The 15184-nt window shown below is 32.5% G+C and overlaps 2 protein-coding genes across 3 annotated transcripts; both read right to left on the bottom strand.

Moving 5' to 3' along the window:
• Positions 1–2377: 2377 nt before the first annotated feature.
• On the bottom strand, positions 2378–5360 carry LOC129298282 (uncharacterized). 2 transcript variants are annotated; one of them, XM_054936680.1, is made up of 4 exons: positions 4092–5338; positions 3285–3572; positions 2802–2927; positions 2378–2506 (listed from the first exon to the last, which is right to left on the bottom strand). In XM_054936680.1, the coding sequence occupies exons 2-4, from the start codon at positions 3424–3426 to the stop codon at positions 2439–2441; spliced, it is 336 nt and encodes a 111-aa protein (XP_054792655.1). In that variant the 5' UTR covers positions 3427–3572; positions 4092–5338; the 3' UTR covers positions 2378–2438. The 2 variants fall into 2 exon arrangements, with proteins under 2 accessions (XP_054792655.1, XP_054792656.1); XM_054936681.1 differs by having other exon boundaries at positions 3369–5360.
• A 312-nt stretch (positions 5361–5672) lies between these two features.
• LOC129298281 (BAG family molecular chaperone regulator 4-like) lies at positions 5673–7850 on the bottom strand. The gene is made up of 3 exons (XM_054936678.1): positions 7610–7850; positions 5930–6186; positions 5673–5820 (listed from the first exon to the last, which is right to left on the bottom strand). Exons 1-3 carry the CDS (start codon positions 7695–7697, stop codon positions 5674–5676), a joined length of 492 nt encoding a protein of 163 aa, XP_054792653.1. The 5' UTR covers positions 7698–7850; the 3' UTR covers position 5673.
• Positions 7851–15184: the final 7334 nt, after the last annotated feature.

Genomic DNA, 15184 nt, shown 5'->3' with positions numbered 1-15184 from the left:
ATCATGACCCTTTCACACACCGAGTACGAAACCTTTTCCAGGTGCATTCTATGTTTTAACTCAGATTATCCATTTATTGTGGATTAAACTTCACACCTTTAATTTTCTAATTAGGAAGGCCAATTGTACATGACTACTCAATAAAACAAGTCCATAAAATCCCATAAACTATGGTATTCTTCTGCTGATAGAATTCCAATCTGCTGAGAAAAATTTAGTGCATGTTTGGATACATCATAAATCAATTGAAAAGGTTAAAATCATAATTTTATAATAATATATCCAAGCAATAAAACAAAAGATTCTCCCATGTTTACATTGCATGAGCATTAATTTTACACTTAAATAATAAAAGTTGTCTCACGGTTTTTTATTTATTAAAATGAATAGGATTTGTAAGAACTGAAGGAAAAATTTCAATACAATTACCAAGTTGAGATTAGCAATTTATATTAAAAATAATTCCATCCGAGAAGAACACTACTTAAAATAAAATATCCATACGCATTTAGAGCCCATTTGTTTAAAAATTAAAAATAAATAATTTTTAATAATTTAAAGATTTATAAAAATAGATATTATTTTATATTTGATGACTACAATGAAAATGGTTATAATTTATGCCTCGTTTGATATAGGGAATTTATTTTAGTGAAAATGCAGTTAAAAGTGTAGTTGGTGTGCATATAGAAGTGTTAATTTATTTTAATCAATAATTATATTTATAATGTAAAATTATAAATATATCCTCACCCCCCAAAAACACAGCCCTAGCTCGTCGTGCTTGTTGATTGTTGTTGCCGGATGTCACAACTCACCATGCAAAAGGCAAAGTTGGCCAGAAATACAATGAAAGCTGAAAACATTATTATCAAATCGAAAAGCGAGAAGAGGTGAAATAGGCAGGGGAAAGTGTGCATTTTAACAAGTCCAACATCATCATCGGAGGAGCTTTTGAAGTTGAATATTGTAAACAATGCTCCAGAGCATTGGTCCAAACAGAAACAATCACTAATAATCTCTCTCTCTCTCTCTCTCTTCTCTCTCTCTCTCTCTCCCCACCTCTCGTTTCCGATCTAGTAATCTCTCCTCCACCTTAGGGATTTTGTTAGACATTACTTAGAACCAAAAGTCAAAAAAATAAAAATTGCGAGTAGAAATCAAAGGGAAATCAGCCAAAATCAAAAATAATCACCACTCTCTATCTTCGTCCTCTATCAATAACAAGGAGAGAAGTGATTGGGCCAAATTGCCAAACTTGAGGGTACGATAGAAGCGGAACTAGTTTCGGGTTGGGTAGGGAAGCAGTTGCATCATTTTTTATGAAAATGACTTCCACAAAGAAGCCAGCTCAAGCGCACCAAACATGTTAAATTTAAAATTTCACTTTCGCTTTCACTTCCTTGCTTTCATTTCACTCCTACCGAACGAACCATTAATTATTTTTGAATTTTATAATATTTTCCTTGATTTATTTTTTATAAACATAATTTATTATTTAGTTATTTTAAAATTTTATAATATCTTTATGTATTTCACATTTTAAAATATTATCTCTCTTATTTAATCAACAATGGACCAGAATGGAACATAATAATTGATAAGCTTGCCAAATTAACACAAGAATTTCATGCAACACTTAATGTTTAGGCTTAACACATCAGAAATACTGTTTTATATAACTAAGGTTAAGATATATTGGTGGGCTCTATGTGCACGAAACTAAATACCCCACCTTCCAGCAATCCCTTATCTCATTCAATCCATTTAACTATAGGAGTGCGATTCTCTTCTACCAATTCACACAAAGTGCTTATTCTATTTTCAACCTGTGCAACCAGCCCTGGCAGCTGCTAAACTATGCTCCATGCTAGCAATCTCTTGGTTAAGATCTTCTGCCTTTGCGCACAGTGTCTTCAACTCTGAAGTGGCATTGTCTATAGCTGACTGAGTCCCCAAGCCTCACTCACCTGCAAGCGCATCTCATCAATGAACCCAGCATCAAAGCCAAAAGTCTCAAGCTCTCCAAGCACAACTTCAATCTCGCTCATTTTCGGCGCGTCCAAGTGCTGGGAGATGTAGTTGAAAGTAGTTGAAGGAGATTGGATAAAGAGCAAAACATCCAACGGATAAAGGTCTTCCTTCTATCAGACCTAATGATCATTAGGTTGGGATATTTGTTGAAGGCTATCTCCATTAGTTTTGGTGGCTTTATCGTCTAGTTCACACAACACAGCCACACTTTTGCCACGTTTGTGGACACATTTGCAGAAGCTCTTGTAACAGCAGGGGAAGGTAAGATGAGCTGCAGGATCTCCCCAACATTGACGTAAGTGTCTTCCCTCTAAAGAGTCTCCAGATGTCAAGGCACGGGCAGGAAGTGATTGAATTCGTGAAAAAGAAAACTACCATTAGCCAGAGTCTCGTCATTCCGTGTTTCAGGGAGTCGAGATATCTGAGGGCTCACTTTCCCCTTGTAGATCTCCCTCAATTTGAGGTCTGGCATCTGCACAAACATAAGAAAAGTATATTGCTAGCAGAGGCAAAATTCAGCATGAATCTTAAAATAAGAGCATGAATAACCAACTAAAGCTGGCACGAGTGATAAGGACTCTCATTATTTAAGCAAGTAGTTGAGGATTTGAATCTCAATCCTTATGCATGTAGCAATTTAGTTAGTATAGGTCTACTGTTTGCCTTCTATACCTCGAGAGAGATAATCTCAACTGTTGGCAGAGTCTACTTCTTATGTTATATAATAATAATAATAATAATAATAATAATAATAAGAGCATGAATACCTCCAGTAGCGTAAGAGGAGTTGATATGAAAGTCAGGTTGAGCACAATCCAAGGGATCTTGTTCCAATTCATTAGCCCCTGAGGTGGCCCCTATTTCAGTCCCCTCCTGAACTGGAGCACCCAAGTCTGAAGTGAGAGAAAAATGCCTTAGCACAAGAATGAAATCATGGAAACAAGAATAGAGATGCCTCTTCTTCTCCACTTAAGAGAAAATACAGCCTAGACACGTTCAAATACACACATTCACACAGAGACAGAGAGAGTCACATGCAAGGAGCGATCTATGTTGGGCTTTTAAATGCCAAAAAAATAAAATTGTAGCGATCAAAATTCCTTGTGTTTAAAATTTCGTATTATTTCAAGTACCAGCATCCACACGTTGACATTTGGGGTTGCCCAGTTAATCCATGCTTTGCATATTAAGCCCTTTCTATGTGACTGTAATGGTTAATGTGCGGGTCTAGTTGGGCTCACTCAACTTACCTAAGCGCTTCCCTCTTCTCCTGACCAAAGCCTCACTAAGGCTTGGATCCCTAGCCTCATCTAAATTTCGAAGTTCATATTCACCATTCTCAGAACAAGTTAGCAGCTCCAAATCTTGAATTAATTCTCCTGAAGATGGCATTGGGGTGGGACATTCATGCTTCCCATTCCAGAGTCAATGGTCCCCTCATTTCTGTCTCGGAATGCATTGACATTATTGCTAGAAGGCTTGGAGTTCATCTCCTTCAGTGAATCCAATCTATCAACAATGCTCTGCACTCGACATACCTGAAGAAAGGTGGTAAAACTAACGTTCAGGCTTTTGAAGCCAATGAGTACAATCTCGATGCCATATGAAAGCCTCAAAGAGGAACCTACTACACTTTTATGAAGCGGTATTTGAAAGGTAATGCATTTTACCACAGAAAAAGAATATCAAATTCACATCTATTCACAAAATTCTAAGAAAAATGCATCCCCATATTCCACAAATACAGGATAAATAAATAAAATGATGATAAATTATCCAGAAAAGAACCTACAGGCTGTCCATGCATTTCAACACTCACCACATGTCGTGAAAACTTATAAAACTTATGACAAATTTGATATCTATTTACTGGCATCTATTAGGAAAAGAGGGGTGAGCAGATGGAGGCCAGAGGGAATACTTAATTGGATAGAAAGCAGTGGAACATGATTATATTGAAAGAAACATTAGAACTCCAACCTTATTATAGTATAGTACCTACAGTGGTTAGTCTGAAAGAAAAAGTGGATCTATTGTATTGAAAGAAGCCTTACCACCTTATTAAAACTTTGGTCAAAAAATGAATATAAGATTGAAAGAGTTAAGGAAGGCAGTATAAGGCAGTGACATTGCATTGACATCCATATCATTGCCCAATTTGAATCCTTAACTGAACTCAAGAGAGAAACAATTGATTCTCTGGACCATTTTAACTCGTCAGTGCGATACAGAATGATTAAACCTGCAAAGAACTTTAAAACCAAAACCGCAGTACCAGAAATGAAAAAAGCAAATCATGAATGATCAATTAGTTCATAAAGCTTCATCCCAAAAGAATAAAAAAATTTTCAGGACCATTGCATGAATTTTGTTACTGTATCAAACCTAAATAATAGTAATCTAATACTATCTAATACTGATATGATATAAATAGATCTGTCTTTTCTGTATGCCCTTCCTGCGAGTGGTTCTTGGTGAATAACTCAAAAGAGAATGCTGAGTCTTTGGTAAATGTGAAGATGTTTCCAAAGCTTAATATGAGAGAATTGCAGTAGACACTGAGCATTTCCAATGCAATAGCATTTTCATAAAAGTGAATCTTCATTAAGCATCTAAGCTAAACAATATATATAAATATATTCCTACAGCATTTGAATGGATAAAACATTGAAAAAAAATTCACAACACAGCAATAAGAAGCAAACAAAAACTAAAACAAGGAAAGAAAGGGGGACGTATAATTTTTAATTAATTTAAAAATCCTAATTCAAATGAATCTTACTAACTATATGAGTGAGAATAAATGTCTCTAAACTAACAAAGGTTGATCTAGTTGGTAAAGATTTGAACTATAACTCCCAAGACCATGGGATCAAATCTCACTACTAATGTGAGGACCTTGTTAGTGGGAAATCTATAAGCACTCTTTGAGCTTGGAGGCATGTTCTGCCTCTGGTGAGTCCTTGAAACCCACTCCCCTCAACTTTCTTTTATCAAAAAATAAATAAATGTCTCCAAGTTATTCCTCAACAACCACGTTAACAATTCTATCACAAAGAAAAAAAATGAAAGAACTTGGGTGAAGCATTCAAATCATCCCAAGAAAATAACAGGAAAGAAAAGAAAAGGAAAGGAAAGGAAAAGCAATGATTATCCATGATTAGAATTTTTAACAACTGTTATTTGCAATGAGACCAAAAAACAGTAAAAGAATATCAAAGAAAACACTTATGGAAGCTATTGAACAAGACTTACTAGTCAATAACATTCCTAAAAGCTTGGTTAATAATAAAGTACAATAGCCAACTCCACCTAATAGAATAAGGATTGTTGTTGTTTTGTGTTAGTTGCAACCGTATTTGCAGCATCATCAAAATTCATCTAAAAGACACTGAGAAGTATGTTGCATCATAGTGGAAATTACTTCATAGAATACATATCATATAATCACGTTCTGCTTTATTTTTTTCTCACCTAATCAGCATTCTGCTTTAATAATTGAAACACTAATATCAACAGATGTCATGAATCATGATTCATGACTTATGCTTTGTCAAAATAAGGATTGCATGAAAATGCCATGAACAACAAATAAAACATTACAACTTCATATTAGTCTAGACACCCATAAACACTACCTCAGCTTTTTCTCTGCAGCCTTGCTTCACCTTCAGCCTGAATAGAATCCAGTTTCAGCAATTGCCTCATAAGCAACTCAGACAAGGTAAGAAATTCATTCTCTGCAACATCAGTTCCCCATTTCACAGCTACCTCTATGGCAGCCATCTGCAAGTTTGAAATGAGACCAATTATCATTCTCTATCTGACATGTTTTTAGTTATTCTAACCTAATATGCTTCTTCAGCAAGCAGTCATATAGGAAGCAAGGGCTCACCCTCTCAGAGAGCTGATCCACCACCGTTCTAACTCCAGCAACAGCTTCAAGAGCTCCTGACATATCCAACACTTTCCTGGTTTCCTCAAGTTTCCTCCCTTTGCTAGCAGGGTCCTCAAAAAGAAATAACTCTGAATTGTCCTTAACACCTTCCAAGTGCAAATGCTCTCTATCCTGCTTTTCTTTTCCTCGGAAGATGAGTATTTGCTCTTTAGGCTCTAAACCCATATTGTGTGCAAGCAGTCTCTTAACATCCCCTGTTATTGAAGATCCATTAAGGTTAATATGCACTGAAAAGGACAATATTCAATATCTCAAGCTTCTTCTACCACATGTTCCTAGTTTTCTAGATAGATTCTAGATAAAGAAATCGTCAATATCATGTTGCAGGGTGAAACGTATGCTCTAGATAGGGGGAAATTTATGAAAATAAATCAGGCTAAATTGCTCAGCAACTACTTTATTCATGAACTTTCAAGCTTCGTTCTATGTATTTTGCATCTAATTCATCAATTTCAATTCTGTCAACTTTGTCCTAACATTTTCTCACAATATAAAATATTCTCCAACTCAATATACAAAATTAGCATTCTGAAACATATGTTATGGATTTTTTCACATTGACATATGTTAATATTCCTTTGGTCCTTATTATAGAGCGCCTCATAAAAGCATTTTTTGGTCCTTAATACAAGACACTTATAGCATATTAATTATGCTTTTTCAATATTACCCCCATTTGAACTCATTAATTATGAGAGAGAATATAATGCAAATTTGAAAATTATCATTTAAATGGAGATAAAATTGAAAGTTTATTCTATTTTCAAACAAAGTTAACGACTTATCCACCTCTCTTTAGTTTCGGTAAGGTAGTTAGAGGTGCCTTATAATAGGGATTGAAAGGAGTATTATATTAATTCCACTAACCAACATGTATATATGATGAGAAGATATGCATTCACCACATAACAACAAATCCAGTCCCAACTCCTGGAAGTTCCAACAACTTTCCTGATGAGCAAATCATAAGAGTCCAATTTTAGATGCGTTGCTACCTTGCATTAGGATTCGCCTAAACTAGAAACACAGAATAACCAAACTGTTGGTGAACTAATCAGATTCAGCTTTTCCCTGTTAACTTCGTGAATTTGGCTTATCACATCTGTGTAGTAAACGAGCTTGATCAACAGATTAAGCTTATTTAATTGAGTTTATGCTCCGGCTCATTAATTTCAAAACTTGGTAAGTAAAGTCTAATTTTTTTCCATATTTTCAGTATTTATATATAGATTTTAGTAAGGATCATAAAAAAAAACATGACAGTTTACGCAACTAGGTTGTATGTATGCAGTACAAATTTATAATTTTAGTTGTTTTAGCAGACATTTTTTGAAAAATTGTACATAAGTATAAATTACATTTATGATTATCAGTATATCTTTCGGGCTCAGCCCGTTGAAGAACTAAAAATGACGGCCATTTTTGGATTGATTAAGTCTGCGGAGCTCGAAATTTGCCTCAGTAGGTTTTTTTAGGCCAATCCCCTCACCTTTTTTTTTTTAATAAACAAGCTTGGTTATAACTAGCCAGGACTTGATTGGTCTACAGTCATAACATAATGACTTCAAATTCAGAAGCAACCCAAGGGGAACCGTAACTAGAGAGAAAAAAACGTACCGAAAGTAGATTCAGCAGGGAGAGAGACCTCGTATGGTGAGGAATTATGATAGATAGTGATCTTGATGATGCGCCCACTGGTACTCATATCGTAATGACTCTCGTCGTTCTGCAGCGTCGGCGAGGCGACGATTGGAATCAATTGAAGCTATAAAACATAAAACTTGGGGTTCCTCAAAGCTTCAACAGCGATCAAGCAAGGTAGTAGATTGAGTTTTCGAGGTTGTCATATCGCACTGCAATTTCGTTTAGTATTATATAGACACGCACGCAAAGAGGAACAAAAGCTGATTTATCTTTTTACTTAAATGAGAAAAAGTTTAATATTACTTACTTTTAACTCTAAATTCAACATTCAATTATAAAATTCGTTATTAGAATCATCAGACCAAACAATTTAAAATGCAAAATAAATTAAACCACCACAAGTATGGCAATGTGCAAATAATGGATTTAAGTTTAGATGTTGTAGATTTTATATATTATTTTTGTTATTTGTATTCCCTCATATACATAGTGCAAACAAACAGGACAAAAGCAACCGAAGACTTAGAGGACAAGTAGGCTTGAGAAAGAACATCGAAGCTACAAAGTGTATGGTGTGGTTAGAATTGGTAAGCGGGCGGACCTGGCGCTTATGGGCCTAGACTCTAAAATTCGATTACTCTAATTTTACTTTAAAATTGAAGCCCGACCCTTATTCATAGGGCTCAAGGCCGGGCCCGTAAGCCCGGATAAGAATAAAATAAAATAAAATAAAATTTAACATTAAAATTTATTTAGAATATTTTAAAATTTAACATATATCAAACCAAAGTCTCACATAATCTAAAAAATGAACAAAAAATTTAAAAGTCCAAATAAGATGAAGGCAAACATCATCATCAATCCTAATCAAGATCTTCCTCATTATCATCCATAAATAAAATATTAAAACCCTCAGATGTAGGTCTACTTGTGAAAGATGGAGGCGGAGGCTCAATATTAATTATTTCTGCAGCTTCTTCATCATCACCTACAATAATTATTAATTAAATTATTTTATTATCAAATATATATCTATACATATATCACAAGATAAAATATAAAAATTACTATAAAATGGCACAAAATAATTCAACCAATTGCTGGTACAAAATATAAATCAATGTTTGCACATTATCTAGAAAGAAGTGAAAACAATACTTTGTGAATAGTAAAACGGGCTTCACGGGCCGCCCAAGCCCGAGCCCGAGCCCGTTTTTCTAGGACTTAAAAGGGCCGGGCTTCGAAACCCGATTACCCTAAAAAATGCTAAATTTTTAAACCCGAACCCTTATTAAAACGGCTTTAAAACGGGCGGCCCTTCAAGCTCGGCCCTTATTCCCTACTCTAGGTGTGGTTGCATCATGGTTGCACAAAAAAAAAAATATATATATATATTTCTATCTTTTCAAAAATATAAAATATTTTAAATTAAATCTCACCTCTCAATAAATTAATTATTTATTTTTTAATTAATCCTATCTTTAATATTTACTCCTATTGAACACTCTACAATGAATATAAAGTCATTATTAATAGGGGTACTTTAAAAAAAAGATAATGATTACATATCAAAAGATTAAAAATGCCTTATATTTTTAAATATTCAACTCTTTAAAAAAATCTTATATTTTTTAATGAAAGGAGTATATATGTATAGTATATTCTATACATTGCTAAATACTAATTACTTCCTTCAAACTTTAAATATATATATATATATATATATATTAACAGAAAAGAGGCCCTTTCTACTACCACCATATATTTTAGAAAGTCTGTTTGATCTCATTTATAAATCAAAGTGTGCCTTTTTAAGTAATATTTTTAAAATTACTTTTTATGAAAAAGAAAAAATAATATGACATCATATTTTGTATTTGTTATGTAAGGATATATTTGAAATTCTATACTTTTTATTCCTTATATTTTTTTACATTGATAGTGATGAAGTTAATATAAATGACTTATAAAAAAAACTAAAAAGTACTAGTCATACTCTACTCTTCATTCCAATGAACTCAATCACAAACCACAAACTTGCCTTCATCCCCTAAATCATCCGGCAACACAATAGATAAAGAAGTTGGTGTTGAATAACTATGTATAAGTAAATATAAAAATATGATTTTATGATTTTTGATTTAGTGCATTTTGCAATGTGCATGTTTTAACATTCAAACTAATTTGACAATGTTTACTTGGTTATTAATGATGTTAAAAGAAAAATTTAGTTTTTGTGTGCGCGCATGCGCGCACGTTTACTTATTGATCCTATTTATAAGTTACATTATTAAATTTTTATTATAAATTTTTTTACCCTCTATTAAATATTAAAAAAAATATGTTATTAAAGTATTTATATTTAATAGGGCAAAGTTAAAAATTATAAAATTTTAAGACAGAATTAATAAATTTTAATTTTTTTAATATTAATAAAATAGATTAAAAATAATTTATAAATAAAATTAAAAAAAAAAAGGGTAACTCTAAAGAGTCATTTCCTATTGAAAGGAGATTGATTGACTGAGAGGCAATGATGGTGGGGCTCAGACGTAGAAAGGGTCTTGGCAGCAATGATACCTCTTCAAATGTTTCTGCAAATTCACAATAATATTTCAATTTTTAAACTTGGGCCGCAAGCCTTTGGGCCGCAAGCCTTGTTTGTTTATTTTTTATTTTTTGGGTGAGATTTCAGTCCAGAATCTTCGACTACACATGCTGTTCAGAGATGTTACCAGAATCTGAGTACAGAGTCATAGTTGGGGAAAAAGTTAATTATCGCGTGGGAGATTCCAGTGATGCCTTCGTTTTAGTGGGTTTGGGGTGCGTAAGGGAACACCTTTCCCAGTTCAATAATGATGTGCAACTATTTGCCAAAACTAGATTTATTCCTCTGGGATATTTTAAAATTTAAAAGTTAAAAAAAAATATATAAATTAAAAATTAAAGTATATTTTTGAAATTTTAATTTAATATAAAATTTTAGTTTGGTTCTTTAATCTTATAGAATATTTTTTCATTCCTTTAACATAATACCGTTAGTTAGAAATAATTATTTTTCATATTAACTATTTTTATTTTAAAAAATTAAACTTAATTTGTCAACCTTTGAAATTATTTTTTTAAAATTTAAAAGTTCAATGTTGAAATTTTTTATCAATAAAATTAATAGTGTTAAAGTTAAAGGATTAAAAATAAATTTTATAAAATTATAGAATTAAAATAAAACCTTATATAAAATTACGTAACTAAATGTATACTTTAATTAATTAAAAAATAATTTATTTTTGTGTACTGAAAGTATCATATTCTGTTAATTTATAGAAATAAAAATTAAACAATAATTTGTTTAATATAAAAAATTGTTTTTCCTATACATATTAAAGATAAAAATAATTACCTATTTTATCTTAAAATGTCTTATCCTCGGAATACATTTGCCATTTTTCTTTGATAATATGTGGGAAAATTTTGAAATCAAGTTAAAAAAATATACTTCATACTAAGTTCTCCCCCTATAATTAATCAAAGAAAAAAATTCCTAAATCCATTATTAGTTGTCCTTGTGTGAATAAAAATCTAAGCAACAATTTTTATTTTGGAATATGCTACCATTATTATAAGGGTAATTTTTTAATATACATTAAAGCATTTTGTATATTAAAAAATCTAAATTGTATGTTTTTTTTAATTTTTCACCTCTTGCAAATTAAACTATAATTAATTTATTTTCTTTAAGAATTTTTGCTCTATATATCATTCTAAGAAAATAAAATATATATTAACCATAGATTATTGTTTACTCCTTAGTCAAGAAAAGCCTTACGAGGTCAATTGAGTTAACGCGTCTCATCAGAAAAGTTGGGTCACAGATGCTCACTTTTGACTGAAGCTCATCAAAAAATGGTGCTTGTAAAGAAGAGAAGAAAAAAGCACAGACGTATCACAGAAAAGTGTGAAGAAGTTTTGAAATTTAAAATAAAATTATTTAAAAAGATCTATTAATTAATATATTGTCATTTATCTAATTTTATATTATTTTTTAATTTTAAAGCTACAAAATAAAGTATTAAAATTTTATTTTAACAAATAATATTACTCATTCATTTAAACTATTTTGTAATATGATTGATCTAGATAAGATTTAAAAAAATTTAATTTTAAAAAACTTCATTCAATAATAGTAATTATTTTTGATATTATCAATAATATTACATAAACAATATATGTAATTGAAAAGACCAAAGACCATTGGATCCAGTGGTGCCAAGTTGTCCATATGTGGCACTAGGTTCCAAGTTTGATCCCGCGCCTCTTCAAGCATTACGCCTACTTTTAAAATGATGTGTGCGTGTGTGAAATTGAAAAAGAGTCTAATATTCTAATATAGTACTATAAATGTTACCTTTCTAACTAAAGAATGATTTATCGATATTGAGAATGAGAGTGGTAGGTGCAGTGAAATGTGAGACAATAAGTTTTTAATAAGATGTAATTAATGTACAAAAGGATCGAGGGTCAAAAATGTTTTTGAAATACACACAAAAGATCATATATTATTTAAATTTAATTATAAGTTATTTATATCTCTCAATTTTAAAAAATTGTTGCTTCATTACTCAAACATTAACTAACCTAACAGCTCTATTAGGTGAGTCTCACATATAAATTTTCTTAATATTTTTATTATAAAATATTGCTTGTAAATTCTACATTATTTTTTTTAATTTTCCTTCTCTCTCTGCAACTCAATACTTTCTATCTGTCCCCTTCCTCTCTTTCCTCCCTCTCTCCGACCATCGAAGTTTGCGTCTCCGACAATGAAAGATGGAAGAAACCTGCCGGTCTTCATGATCCCAATGAAGAATGAGTGACATCACACTAGCATCTTCGGGTCAAACAATGATCGAAATTGAGAGAAAGATCGAGATTGCACTCTAAGGCAAAGTCGAGCTCATCCTCGATACTGAGTTCGTAGGAGCTAAGCCCAGCCTGCCCAACAATCGACGATGACATGTACACACACACACACACATCCTTGTGCATTTTGACTATCTAGCTAGGAAGTATCTCTTTGATTTAACAATGATATGCAATGTTGAATAAACTAGTGACGAATAAGAACAGGAGACTAAACTTCATGTGGAAGAGTTTTGACGTTGATGAAAGTGAAGATCATGTTTACACCTACATTACTATTAACCTCTTTTTCAATAGCCTTGAAAGATGAAAAGCTATAAACATGGGAATGAGCTCCAACAGATTCATCATCCTTTCTCCTCACACACTCAGCGATCAGGGCAAGAGGTTATGTTGGAGATCCATTTTTAACCTCTTCTTCCTTTTTAATCTCTGTTCTTTTAATAAAAAATAGAGGTGAAGTGACCAAGAGAAAGGAGAAGAAGAGATGGTCGATGCTTGCATGGAGACACATGTTCCTCCTTCTCCTTCCTGTCAATGCTTGCATGATAAAGACACGATAGTTGCATGCGTTACACACACACACACACACACACACACACACAATATTTGTGTGTGAGAGAGAGGACGTCAGCATCCAAGATTGAAGGGAGAGAGAACACAACAAAGTTGATAAGTTTGGGCGCTCTAGCGTTTATGTCTGCGTGGTTCTTCTTTTCAATATGGATGAGTCATCTCACAACTTCGTGTTCTAGGTTGGCAACATCTACTTCCACAAGTCTAAGAAGCTTCTCCGAAACCTCATATCTACCAACTTAATCTTCTTCTACATTATGCATATCTTTATACATACATGCATGCATGCATGTGTGTGTGTGTATATATATATATGTTTGGCGACAAAGTGGATGGGAAGTTGTCGAACTACAAAAAATGGGAATCCATGAGAATCAATTGTGGAACAGATTAGGCAGTAGAGAGAGGGGGGAGAGGAGAGAGAAGGAGAAATTAAAAAAAATAAATTATAGGGCCCCCAAACAACATTTTATAATAAAAAATATTAAAAAAATTTAAATGTGAGACTCACATGACAGAGGTGTTTGGTAAGTTAATGTTAAAGTAATGAAATAATAATTTTTTAAAATCAAAAAATGTAAATAAATCATAATTAAGTTTAAGTTTATTCGTAACCTTTCAAGTGTACTTTAGTAACTTTTTGATCGAAAATCCTTATAAAAAATAATAACTGATTATATAGGATATATGCAAGCAATAAATTCTTTATGAAAATATGTAATTAATAATAATATTTAATGAGTAAAATAATAACCGTTTATGTAAGATAAAAGTGAATATCTTGGAGGCCTAACGCAACAGCGTTATTTGCCTAGTAATAAGGCCTTACGAGCAAGACATGGAAGGCTTCACTCGTTAATATGTTACAGTGCACCAAGTGTGGGACAAATCACAGCTGCCTCGTAGTTTGTTCGTAAAAGAATAAGACTGGTCTTAGCTTTAATCTCAAGTTACTATGCTGAGAAAGATGCATGGGATTCGATCATTTGAGGATGGTTAAAAGAAATGAAGGTTATTGAGAGTGGTCAAAGAATGGGCCTGGAAACAAACAAAAGAGAAAAGTGGTGACAAGGAACGAAGGAGGAAGCGTCCGGAGTCCAAATCGGAAAACGCGGTGCCTTTTGTACCAACAATCTTTGGATGGTGGGTCCCCTTTCTTTGTTACGTGTCTCCTCATTACAAGTCCTCCCACTTCATCTTTGCTTCCATGCATCACGTTATATGTCACCACTAGCTAGGATTACTAATTCACTGTTCATTCTATTATAATATTTAATATTTAAAATGAGGCACTTTCGGGCCGGGAGATATATATATATATATATATTTAAATTAAATCACTCATGAGATATTTTGGCCAAATGGCCACGTTCTCTGATTAAAGGTCATTCTCAAAAGCAGTTTCTGATCTCCTATCGCTTGACTTTCCTCACAGTGTATTAGAATGGCCAACGGTGAAGGCATTTTGTGCAACCACTGCATCTTTAATTTCATCAAGTTCTTGTGTTCCATGCCGTGGGCCACCGATTATCATTGTCTATTTTCAAGTGTATATACACAATCCAGTTATGAGTGAGGGTTATCACACAGAGAGAGAGAGAGAGAGAGAGGCCTTTGCTTTGAGACTAAAATGGAGAGAGAAAGTGATTAATTATATCATGTTAATTAAAATAAAAAAAAATAACTTTAAATCTCTATATTATATTAAAGTTTTATTATAAATCTTTATATATTTTTTTTTGCGTTGTAGGTCCTTTCATAAATGATGTTGTAAAGATTTAAAATATTAATAAAAAAATAAAAAAGTAAGACTCAAAATATTAAAAAAATATAAAAATTTATAATAAAATTTTAATAAAATGTAAGAATTTAAAATTATTATTATTATTATTTTAAGATGAGCTTCCTTCAAAAAGATGCTGGCTTTTTGGCCCAAAAAAACACGATAAGGGCTTGAGGAGAAAAAGGTTTGTTCCAGGACACCAAGCAAGCAAGGAGTTTAACCCATTGTTCTTGGTCACGATTTGTGCACAGTGGTGGTTGCTTGGGTGT

Source organism: Prosopis cineraria, unplaced genomic scaffold (genome assembly GCF_029017545.1).
Source record: "Prosopis cineraria cultivar Desert tree isolate PC_DT_omini unplaced genomic scaffold, ASM2901754v1 PC761, whole genome shotgun sequence".
In the NCBI taxonomy this organism is placed as follows: domain Eukaryota; kingdom Viridiplantae; phylum Streptophyta; class Magnoliopsida; order Fabales; family Fabaceae; genus Prosopis; species Prosopis cineraria.
The sequence above is the reverse complement of the archived record's forward strand: the minus strand, read 5'-3'. Positions and strand labels throughout refer to the sequence as shown.

What these genes read in the sequence shown, in the direction of transcription:
- LOC129298281 (XM_054936678.1), bottom strand. Translation starts at nt 7,697, where the DNA reads ATGAGTACCAGTGGGCGCATCATCAAGATCACTATCTATCATAATTCC. An exon ending in CCCTGCTGAATCTACTTTCG is followed by an intron (nt 6,187 to 7,609) that starts GTACGTTTTTTT and finishes CTTCAATAACAG; the next exon opens with GGGATGTTAAGAGACTGCTT. An exon ending in TGGATCAGCTCTCTGAGAGG is followed by an intron (nt 5,821 to 5,929) that starts GTGAGCCCTTGC and finishes TCAAACTTGCAG; the next exon opens with ATGGCTGCCATAGAGGTAGC.
- LOC129298282 (XM_054936680.1), bottom strand. Translation starts at nt 3,426, where the DNA reads ATGCCATCTTCAGGAGAATTAATTCAAGATTTGGAGCTGCTAACTTGT. An exon ending in GAGAAGAGGGAAGCGCTTAG is followed by an intron (nt 2,928 to 3,284) that starts GTAAGTTGAGTG and finishes CTCTCACTTCAG; the next exon opens with ACTTGGGTGCTCCAGTTCAG. An exon ending in CTCCTCTTACGCTACTGGAG is followed by an intron (nt 2,507 to 2,801) that starts GTATTCATGCTC and finishes ATGTTTGTGCAG; the next exon opens with ATGCCAGACCTCAAATTGAG.